This window comes from Haliotis asinina, chromosome 2 (assembly GCF_037392515.1).
Source record: "Haliotis asinina isolate JCU_RB_2024 chromosome 2, JCU_Hal_asi_v2, whole genome shotgun sequence".
Classification (NCBI taxonomy): Eukaryota; Metazoa; Mollusca; class Gastropoda; order Lepetellida; family Haliotidae; genus Haliotis; species Haliotis asinina.
In genome coordinates, this window is record NC_090281.1 from 73,393,283 (window position 1) to 73,405,479 (window position 12,197).

Below are 12,197 nucleotides of genomic sequence, written 5' to 3' on the forward strand. Positions count from 1 at the left end.
CAGAACAGATGTATTTAGTTCAGCTGATACAATTATTTGCTATATTCTCACAGCCACATTAAATTCAAACAGTGAAAGCGAATTTCCAAACAGAAGTTAATGATGGTCAAGAGTTGTGACTGTTTTTAATGGTAATATTCATATCCTAACAATAAACTGACGGTCAAAAGAAACTTTACACCCACGTAATTCCAAAATGGTTACATTCAATGGCGTTGTACTCATCAAGCTGTGATAGTTGTCTTTTGGACTTGTGCACTTTGTTTCAGCAACTGATTTCGATCTAGTTAAATGCATACTTTCTTTTGCTCGACACTGTTGTTATGTCGGAAGGAAGACAAACAAATATAATCTGATGACTGTGGGGATGATATGGTTGTCATCGTCATCATCACCATCATCAACATTATTATCGTCGTCGTCACATGATATAACTGATACCAACAACGACCATCAATAGCCCACAGTTCTTACCTTTAGCAGCCGCGATGATGGCTTCTACCGAAGGGCCTATCCATTCCATGTTGGCGTGGAACTCTTCCTTGATCAGCATTCCGTCTATGCGGAGCTTGTAGCTGCAAGACAACGACAGACATCATTCCAAACATTGGATTCCATGTAAGGGACATGCACATGCAGGACAAAATATATATGGCAGTTTTTCTACCAATTTTCTGAATCTCATTGTGTGTAAACCGTCGTAAAACGACTCTAAACATCGTCCAGATGACAATGAAGAGTTTGGCAAAAACATTCGCCTACAGGCACACACATAAATGACACGTTAAGAAGGTACATTAATGTCCAGTTCACTTTCTAATACATTTCGTGTTATTTCAATTAGCTTCACCGTAATGCGGAAAAAAGAAAAGATTCTGTCAATCAAAATAAATTGGCTTGTCGAGCTTGCCCCATGAACTGATGAATACCACGTACACCTGACCTAAATACAACTCCAAGGAGGTACATATATATGGCCCCTGCAACTACCAACATAATTATATTTCTATGAACATCACTTCAAGTACGCAGGACAAGGCAAGTGGTACAGCCAGCTCAGGATGAATAGACAGTAACCGAACCATTATTACAACATATAAAAAAGATGAAAGGGTCTTCTCGTCCGGTCGCATGACCCCACCGTCTCATAGTCCATGTGTCTCTCCCCTCGGCTGCCTGAGGGGGTGCGGGGGCATAGGATTTATTACCCGACTTTGGGGGATGTAAGATCACGATGTCCTATCCGGGTGCTCCCTTAACACGTTGGCGTCAAGATCATAAACATCCCATCAAAACGCTATAGCAGCAGCTATTATTTACCGTATAGTACTAAACAATGTCTGAAGGGTTAGTTGTTGTTAATAAATCTTTCCAATCGCAGCAGTATACATGGCTATCCCAAGCTGCAGAAAGTTCTCATACTTGGAATCAGTTGAATGGAAGATACAATTTAGCCCCGTTTATCCAGACGGGTCATGTTCGAATAAACGGAAGATGGACAATTTCCAAGATTGTTCCGCTTCAGGTTAAGATTTGATTGACTATGAAATCTCGCCTTGCACCAAGGTTATATCAATCTACTGAAGGGTATTGTGAACGCATTAGCGACCAGAATGTTCACTTTATAAAGCAAAAGGAGCGTGCCACAGACTTGATGTAGCCTCAGAACACAATATGTATTCAAATGATGGATGCTCTTCAGTGTATCTATCATGTTCAACTTACTTTGGCAAGCCGAGAAGGCAGACGAAGAACTTTTCAGCATTCCCTAGCTTTTCCTTGTCGCCATCGAAACTTCGGAAGACTTCAATCTGGAAAGAGAACACGTGGTGCTATTAATGTGTAAACACAGATAAAGAATTTGATGGACCTCATATATGTGAGTAAGCTACTGAATGAACCATTTGATGCCAAGGTGGTCAGACCCACATGAGAGAGGAAATGACGTGCGGAGTAAAGGCAGGGATACAGAACGTAGTGTGGATCAGACATAAGGAGGGTGTGGATCAGACACAGGGAGGGAGAGGAAGAAGACAGAATGGAGAGAGCGAGAGAGAGAGAGGGAGAGAGAGAGTGGTGAGTGTTGCTTGGAATGAAAGGCAAGCGAAGCTACAGAGAGGGTGGGGACACTTTCAGAGTTGCAGTACCTCATCAACCGGCGGGAGAATCTTCTGCAGACCCTTCAACTTTTCAGCTCCGAACTTAGCACTGCTACCTTCTCTCAACAGACGAACTATCTCTTCGTTCGGCATCTTGAATTGCTTCAAGAAAATGTTGACGTTGAGACTTCGTTTGCCGTCCAGAAGGTTGATCTGGATATAGAAAGGTCAAGGTTACCAAGGAACACATTCAAAATGTTTACTAACCATTGACGTTTAAAAGTTCAACTTGAAAGGGAAGGCTTATTAAAACGACAATGAATCAGTAGTCAACATTTGTCCACTTTGTATTTGATCAGGGTGGGATGAGAATGTAGACATAGGACATTTAACATAAAATATCTGGTAATGTTTGAATCCACTTCAAACTCGTCAAACAAACAGGATGTGTTTGTACACCTACTCAGTAATTCATTCAGACTGGGTAAAATGTACATTTGTCGCAACATTTAACATTAAACCGCTACTCATTGACATATTATCCACTACCACTATCCACTACCCCAGGTATATATTAACACGCATCAACGTTTTGATCGCCTGTTTAATACGTGAAGGTATATTGATTAGATCAAGGCTACACACCCGACAGTAGCGTTGACTCACACACCCGGGGGCCTGTGTCAAACGCATTATCACCAAATCTGTTCCTCACTACCCCAGTGTGTCAATGGATCAGTGGCGGCACGACAAGGCAGACACGCAATTGTGTGAGGCGAAGCTCAAAAATCGTTACGTAAACCTCAAAGTTGGTCCGATCTACGAGTTTTTTTACACTGATATATTGACAAAAATGCCTAGTCATATTTCCATTCTCGATTATCATTTATCAGTGGAGATCAGTGATACTCTACCCGTCGCTGCGCCGACGGAGGAGTCTTTTGTCTATGATGAGAAAGACACTGGTTTTCTGGGTCAGAATTGACGGGCTAAATGACTTGAAAGTATCTAAGCAGCGACCTTCTTCCACGTTACGCATGCGCGGTTCCGAGGCTCATCTCTAACATTGGAAGGGTAGAGCAGACGACATTTAAGCTGATGCCTATGCATGCAGACAATGGAGGTTGACGAGCGGGTAATGTTGGTAACCCCATGCATATTTTTCCACGCCACCCTGATGGTTCTACGTCTTTCTCAGACCCCACACGCGCTGTCTGCTCGACGTGCCATCTCGCCACAGCCATCAGATTTACGTGTCTGTGGAACATCAGTTGGGATAGACGGTCGGTAGGTTAATATCAAACATGAAAACAAACTTAGTGATCTATCCTAACATGCACATCTTCAATGCTGTCAGCTAGAGGACGACTTGATGTTAGGAATCTCGTTAAACTGGCCGTAAACATGGAGACGGTTGACGCTGTAATTTGAACAGGGATGGAAGTGGAAAGAACGTCAGTTGCTGGAACAATATGTATGGTAGAGAGAACCTAGTCACGAATACGTCAGCTATGGTGATATAATACCCTAGAGAGGCTATAACTATAACGACAGACTGCTATTGTTTGTCGCGATGATACAGTCTTTGTTTCAAGGTCATGCGCGGGTAACTTTTTCCTGAAACCATGTCTTGTTCCGTATCTATGTCACAGACAGGGTTGTCTTACATGGCCCAAACACAAAATAGCGACAGTTTAGTACCAGATTCATAAAGAACTGACTTAGTTGTACCAAGCTACAACCATGATTACTGTTGACGTCCCAAAGGCGTCATCTTTTCACTCATGCTCACCTCGCAATTTTCTTTCTTCTTCTCTGGGGTGCCCACAGCGTCAGGACGGGCGGCTTGTCGAGGCTGTGCAACGCTGAACAACTCATCCATCTTATGATAGTCCACTTTATAGTTGTTAAAAAGTTTGCCAACCAACGTCCACAAGTTACTCTTGCCCATCACTTTGTTCATTGAAATCTTATGCCATTGAAACGTCCTCATCTTTGACTTAGGTTTGGGCACATTGACCTGTGGAAGGTTAGAAGCCGGTGCTTTGGGTGCGCTACCCGGAGGTGGGGGAGGGGGAGGGCATCCTGGGGGTGGAGGTGGAGGTGGAGGGGGTGGCCCTCCTGCTGGTGGAGGAGGGGGTGGAGGAGGAGGAGGGACGGAGGAAGGGGGAGGTGGAGGAGGTGGTGGTGGAGGAGGAGCAGGCGGTGACCCAAGTGGAGGTCGTTCGCCGTCAGGTGTGCTTGGCGCTGACCCCCTCCCAGTCTTCTGTTTGGGGTTTCCGTGTCCACCATCCCCACCCTCTTTGTGACAAGAACAACAACACTTAGGGTCCCCGGATCGGTCCAGTTTCCTGGACGTAGACACTAGCAGTTTCTGAGCCTCTGAAGCACTCTCTATAAGGGTGGCTTTGGACACCAACTGTTCCACTGTCTGCCACACTGTGTCGCTGATGGGATCATTTTGATCAATCTTTAGGAGATGTTGTAAACATGTGAGGAAGTTCAGTTCTTGGGGAGAAGAGCATACCTGGACAGAAACATAAAGATTCATATGAAATACTACCAAAACTATTCCAAAGGGTCCATACGATTTCCACAACTATAACCACAGCAGACTTTATTCATTTCATCATGTTTCAAGGTCTTATCATGTCCTTGAGAAAATCATGTGTAAGATCGAGGATATAGCAGGCCCAAGGAGGCATTAAAATAGATTGAAAACTTCATCTTAAAATCTAGCTCCATTTCCCCCTTAACTAACCAGATTAACAGGTCTAGAACATGTCACGTATAGGGGTGAGCTGGGTCTATCCCTTCCAGCACATGCAGCCAGGCGTTTGACACATCGCTTCAACCTGTTGTTGCTTGCATGCTAATCGACTGAACGCTGCAGGTGCGCGCTTTGCAGTGAAGGTAAAGATATGTACAGGTAGTCAAAGTATTAGGACCGTCTCACACCTGAGTTCTACAAGCCATCTCCGTTCTGCGGAGGAATCCGGACTTGTTGCTATGGGCTGGCACCAGACTGATATTAGGAGCCACCATGACTAATGGATACTCTATATCCACATGCAACCCAGTCACAATCTTTGGAACTTCCCGTCTTGTTTTTAGTCTCAGTTTCGGTTTGAACTTTAACAGTTTAAACTAAGTATTAACGTATGCATGGAGTTTCAAACACGTAAAACCTTCAGGTTCATTATCACGGAGTCTACATAGAAAGTACTTGAAGAGCAATTGACATGCGTGACATAGCTCTCGAGTCACATGGAGAAGGTACATAAAACACATCAGAATACTTTATAAATGTTTTATTACCATAAATACCAAATTCTATCACTGTAGTCAAACACATTAGTCAAACTCCCTCGCACAGTTTCTAATGAATTCAAACAACTTCACGAACAGGTAAATATTTTGAAAATATAGATTCCATTACTTATCATATACTGGCTGTAGTTTCAACACCTGTAGACCAAATATCGTGACGGAAAATATTGAATGGGTTAGTTATAACTATTTACTTGATTTACATAACCAATAAACGAGGTGTGATAAATTTTCGGTAACATGTTTCACAGACAGTAAATATGTACTGATGGATGCTCCAAAGACAGATAGAATTTCAAGCATGGTCATCTGACGTTTGGAACATGTCAAGTCCTTGGCTTGCACTGCACGTGACCTGGGCTGTTGTGACAGTGACATATGATGAATGTCAATGTGTCTCGTGCGCCATTGTACGACCCCCCTTACATCTGGTAAATATGAATAGTAATAACCGTGTCTTGACGTGAGGGGCACCGATACCTTGTTGACTTTGACATTTCTGCAGAGATGTATAAGACTTCGAAGCAGTATACGGGCGTTACTCAACAAGAGGGGGCAACTTCAAAAAGGTTAGGAGGACAAATATCATGATACTTGACCCTTTTTCTAACATCAATACTCACTTCTATCTGACTTACGACATCGGGACACTTTGTGCATCAACACACCAAGTAATATTTGTTCATCAGGTGAGATGGTGAAAATTACAGTATCACACCCGCCTATACGCAGACAGTCTATGTTATTTCGACTGTTAAGGGAAGGTTGTTACAGGTGAATAGTCTGTGGGCATTAGGTATGCCCCCTAAAGTATTTGAAATCTCTCATCTGAATAAAACGTAACATTCTAAGCATTAGAGCCTTTCATAATTATATAAAGGAACGGTTTTCGATGAAAACCTATTAAAGAACTCGAACCTATTTCAGATTTTAGTGACGTTAACATGAATTTTTAAAGTGTAAATTATGGATGATCACATCTCCAACATCACAACACGGAATGAAACGTAGTATCCAGGTGAACAGTATTTCGAGGTAACAGTGCTCGAGAATAGGAATGTCGACCCACCTGTTTGTAGATAGCGTGAAAGACGTCCAAAGGACTGCTGAGGTCCACGTTCTTAGAGGCAGGATGAAGTTCATCATCATTGGCCTTGTGCTCCTCGAACAGCTGCAGCTGTAACGTAACGCCATGTTCCTCCTCCTTCCTGTAATACGACGTTAACAACGACGTTAGCGAGATCTTATCCCACTCCAAATGGATCTACATTCACCCATGGCTGTCGTGAAAGTGAAGTGACATAATGTTTACATGGGACCAGCTGCAGCCTAAAGGTCCCCATTACCGCCATTTTGGCAAGGATAGTCTTATGCAAATGTTCCTGGTGGCTGCGGATTTAAGTGAAATTTATTCATCTAGCTCAGTTTAGAAATGCCCCATCACAAATCAGTGAGGTTGTCTGGAAATACATTTGTGGTTCACTGTCATGGTAACCATGGCCACAGTCAGAGCCGATTCTTCTCGGAGACCACCATGGTGATGTTTTGGTTGTAATTCTTTCCTTTTCTAACGTAACTTTGTTTAAATCGTTCAACTAGATGAAATACACCACGGTGTTCAATAAACGATTCTTTTAGGTACATTCTTGTGTGCTCAGAGCTTGCAATGACTTACTTTTAATTCATACTTCGAATCAAATCACCAACATTACCCATCTTAAATAAGAAAGAAATCAGGAGAGCAATCTGAGTCCAGTACAACTAAAACATAAACACTTCTTATAAAATAACCCATATAAAAACATTCATCAAAATTCAAGGCGCAAATACTTGTTTTATGAAAGCTATCATCAGAGGAGCCTTCTTTCAAAAATAACGTTGATTCAAGATGAGTGCCCGAAGACTTTGTACATGAGGTGACCCGCGAGGTGATACGAGATGGTGCTCCAAATACATTCTCATCTTCAGCTTCTTTCCATGTCTACTGTCAATGTCAGTGCATACATGCATGTCTTCTGTAACGCCTAAACCCGTAATAGGTAATTAAAGATCACGTGATAACGATCCGTCTTACCTGAGCGAATTTAGGATATCTTGAAGCTTGAGACCTGAAATATAGGTAAAAGGTGGTGATACATATGTATATACTTCAGTGCCTGAGGATACATCTTTATCTACGACAGTGTTAGTATATAGGTATAGCATCCCAAAATCATATTTTACTTCTTTGTTACAGTTAAACAGGAGGCACACCCATGTCTTACAGAGAGCAACATCCGGGACATCTTTTGTTTGAAGGTCGCAAGTGTCATTCTTATATTGTCAGTGTGCCTGTACACCCTTCCAAACTTGGATTACGAAAGGCCTATTTACGCTGATGCTTCTATAGGATATGTTAATATCTCGAAGATAGTCATGGGTAGATTCTATCAATGTTTGATGCAAGTCATGGATGAAAAACATTCAATTCAATGGAAATATACCCCATTCAACTGTACGCATGCGCACAAACGTTCATGTAAACCCACGAGGAGAATTGTTTGTTACGTTTTAAACTTGTAGTTCAGGCGTTTTGCTTGTTAACACCTCTTCCATATTCACTGTAGTAAATCTTTAAAAATAGATTGTATATGTATTTACTAAGGAAAGTAGAAATTTGAAGCTTTGAATTTGGTGACTTGTAACTGCATGAGTCATAACCATATGTTAAGCTGTTTAAGTCGTATGTAACAAGCCTTAAAACGTATACTAGTGTTCGTCGTTTTTACCGTAGAGAGAACATACATATGTATACAGTCGTATAAAACAACTTATCATACTATCGGAAATGTGTACACAGATCTATGAAAACCATATTCAGAAGTATACAATGCACAAATACCTTTCCAGACATTTATGGCTCTAAGAAACAAACACATTTACACATAATATACGACTCTAACAAATATATTTACATTATGTACGACTATACCTAACAAACACATTTATAGTAATGTATGATTAAAACAAACACATATACAGTATTTTACGACCATAATAAACACATTTACATACATTTACAACTCAGCAAACACATTCACAGTAACTTACGACTCTAACAAACACATTTACGGTAATTTGCGACTCTAACAAACTAATTTACAGTAATTTACGACTCTAACAAAGTTAACCCAAATGGACCGCTGGATGTAGTTCGTTATATGCATGTTTGTAATACGTGTAGTATATACAGAGACATCAGGCCTATACAGACGAATATAGCCTCAAAAGATGAATGCATCTTCGCAGCAAACGAGAAGTAATTATTTAAAAAACGGACTGGGAAAACAGCCCCTTACCAATTTCACAAATAGTGTAACCCGCTAATACAACAAAGGATTGGTGCTATTTGAGAGCTCTTCCTCTCAAATGAGGCTGATGAGCGTACATAAGCATTGCATGCTTCGAGTTTCACGGGCACAGCTAAACTTGAAGCTCTGTTTCAACACCTATTTAAAATGTCAAATTGTTTTTCTTCAAGGGTCGGGTTTACTCCTGTGAAGTTTTGAGAAGTGTTAAGTCACAAGTTTTAAGGTCGCAATTTTGGCAAGAGGGTGTCATGCAAATTGAAACTAACAGGACAAAATGTGATTAAAATACTTCTGATGTATGTATCAAAGCTAGAATAAACATATCTCCCACATAAGTTACATTTCTGAAATGCTGGGTGTGCTGATTAAGCGTGCTGCGTTTTTCGAAGCACGGGAAATCAGTGTAATTAACACTGAGTTATGCATGCATGCATGCATTTTCTATTTCTTTCGTAGAGCTTCGTCACAACGTTATCGAGTGTGCGTTATCTCTTCTATGATATCAACGCTACTCGATAGCGTTTTCTATAAAAACGAATGCATCCTGTGACTTTACCAGTTTACAATCTAAATGTGATTAACCTTTCTGCGATACCGTTATTACCTTTTCTGTGAAATCATGATTACCCTTTCTGTGATACCGTTACTACCCTTTCTATGATAATAGTTATTACCTTTTGTGTGTAATCATGATTACCCTTTCTGTGATACCGTTACTACCCTTTCTATGATAATAGTTATTACCTTTTGTGTGTAATCATGATTACCCTTTCTGTGATACCGTTACTACCCTTTCTATGATAATAGTTATTACCTTTTGTGTGTAATCATGATTACCCTTTTGTGACATCGTAATTACTCTTCCTGTGAAATCATGATTATCCTTTCTGTGATGTTTTGATTACCCTTTCTGAACATCATTCACATGTCTGTTCTGAATACTGGCCCTTACTGTGACATAGTGACGGTGTTTCTGTGATATCTGGATTTCCCTCTCAGGGATATCGAGGTCACAGGTGTTGTGATATATCACCTTGTCTGAGGCATTATGGCCTTCTATATATTTTGATATCTGTTTCATTGTTTTACCGAACTCATTGTGTCACCTGTGTTGACGAACAGGGATATTCCCGCGTCACGCCTTCGCGGAAAGGTCAACCAGGCCGATTCGTTACGCAGCAATTAGAGACAATATTTACCTACGACTTGATGGAACTATGTACAGGAGAGAAGTCGTCAGGTGAACTGGCGACCTGGCAACTTCTAGTTGTCGGACGAAGGTACCTCTAAGACTTCGGAGCAACAGGCACAATGCGACATCGCCTAATTGCAACCATTTAATCCCAGTACATAATAGCCTCAAAAACTTGAAGAACTGCTTGTATGTTTTGTACGGAATTCCTCTGCATCATCCTGTTTGTTCAATGTGCGAATGGAAGACAGACTTGCTTTGATGCATAAGGTTGGTGTGAGGTAAAGCAAACTTGTTTTATTGACCCTGAGTGTTTTTGATGACGAAGCATTACCTTAATTACAAAATGACGCTATGTAAAGGCGAACCTCTGAGAAGAGTACATTCTACAAAGGGGCGACCGACGGAAGACAACGCTAGAGTATTTATATACTCCGTCTGTGTTTTTGATAAGGGGAAAATGAAGGATGGGTATGTACATGATTGTCTCATGTCATGGAAGACGCAGTTTGAACTCAGGGTCCATTCCTAGACTCGCTTGTAGAAAACGGAAAGTGCCAAGATGATCCAAAACATACTTTAACTAACAGGGCCATGTGTCCCGGACGTGATCATAATGTGAACTCAACGTCAGATCATACATTCACTTACGAACCCAATCCAAAGCATGCATAATAATGGGTCTGTATAATCCAAAAAAGGTGACAGAATTCACTGTCGTATCGTATTGAATGCCATTTCAGAAGAACAAGAGGCCCACCAATCTCTATCGAGGATCCTTGACGAAAGTCGTCCAATGTCACTGGACACGGATCACAAGGCAGACGTATTTCACGATCAAACTACGACTGGAATCTTAAACCATATTCATGAAGTCTCTTGACCCTATCACCCCTACTAATGACCATCGCCATGTATTTATGAGGACGTAGAGCTGACCAGTAGAGACGTGACCTCGCTCTGTCCTCACAACTCTGGCCACGGTCCAGCAACGGCCAGTATATACATGTTATTGTGGTCATCAATAGGGGAGTCCGTTCAGGAGGATCAGTAACAAGTATCAAGGATTTCTTCACAAAGGCCTCGCCATGACCACAAGCATGGCTAAGACGGACAGTCACACAGCCACTGTGACAAGGATCAAACACGTCTGTTTGCCATCCGTCTTCAAGTCTCCGTGTTCATAAACATGGCTATACGACGGGTTAGTGTTTATCATTTGATAAACAGAAACTATTTAGATATGATTTTGACAGTATTGTGTACCTCGAACAGGTTTGCTTAAGCTGCACCCGTCTTGTGGAGTTGCACTGAAGAGGACAAGGCATTGAAATATTGAGCCCATCCCGTGTACGAGCAATTAAACAGGCGGATAGACAGTATAAAGCAAGGGGTAGTAGTGCTAACGTTCCAGGGTGCGTAGGAAGGGGGCGCACCTTAAGGGTATCTAGGTTAAGGTCGTCTGCTAACCTGATTAGAATCAGCAAAGGTTTGGATATGTAAAACAGCCTCTCACTTGACGAGTCTGATTATTTTCACACAGATTCATATATTCAGCTACGGTATATGATCGTCGAGATGCGTGTAACGAACCAGGGTTATTTAGAACTAAAATTATTGCTCCTTTTAAGTTCATTATAACTGTAGTATATTGTGCATTTAAAATACACATGTCGTCCTTGAGGGACTAATATCATTAGATTTAGTGAAAATTCATATGCGTTAAACAATCCTATATTTGACTAATCTGATTAGATTCAATGTATATTCATATACGTAGAGTATTCTTTAACTTGACTGTGACTATAGATTCAGGGTGAATGTACATAAAAATTGCCTTCACATTCGCGTATTTTGGCCATGAGGCTACCATATGGACCTGTCGCCACGGTTGAAGGTACACAATGTCAGACAATATGTACATCTATAAAGTGAATTTATGTGGACTGTTCAGGATGCAGTGCTAAGTCATTTAGAAGTTTCAAGAACAAGTTCACCTGAAATTCACCTTTGGTATTCGTCACCCTTGGCTTGCGTTTGGATATGCATTGAAGTGTACTAAACTATGCGAACATGGGGAGGAGGGGTGAAGGATGACTTGGTTCTAACAAGGGAGCGTCTATCTGGTCCAAACCGCTCACACCGGGGCTTAAAGGAAATTATTACTTGCAAAATACCCTCGTCATATCTGAAGGAGTTACGTATTCATACGGCATAGGCATCTCA

General features: G+C 41.4%; 1 protein-coding gene across 1 annotated transcript in view; it reads right to left on the reverse strand.

Annotated features, from left to right (window-relative positions):
• Positions 1-12,197, reverse strand: part of LOC137274279 (uncharacterized) — a 55,624-nt gene that overhangs the window by 12,769 nt on the left and 30,658 nt on the right. The window contains exons 4-9 of the mRNA XM_067807400.1: positions 7,504-7,537; positions 6,499-6,637; positions 3,892-4,626; positions 2,148-2,312; positions 1,726-1,811; positions 475-575 (exon numbers count right to left, since the gene is read on the reverse strand). Of these exons, the coding sequence (XP_067663501.1) occupies positions 475-575; positions 1,726-1,811; positions 2,148-2,312; positions 3,892-4,626; positions 6,499-6,637; positions 7,504-7,537 (1,260 nt within the window). The remainder of the gene's footprint in view (positions 1-474; positions 576-1,725; positions 1,812-2,147; positions 2,313-3,891; positions 4,627-6,498; positions 6,638-7,503; positions 7,538-12,197) is intronic.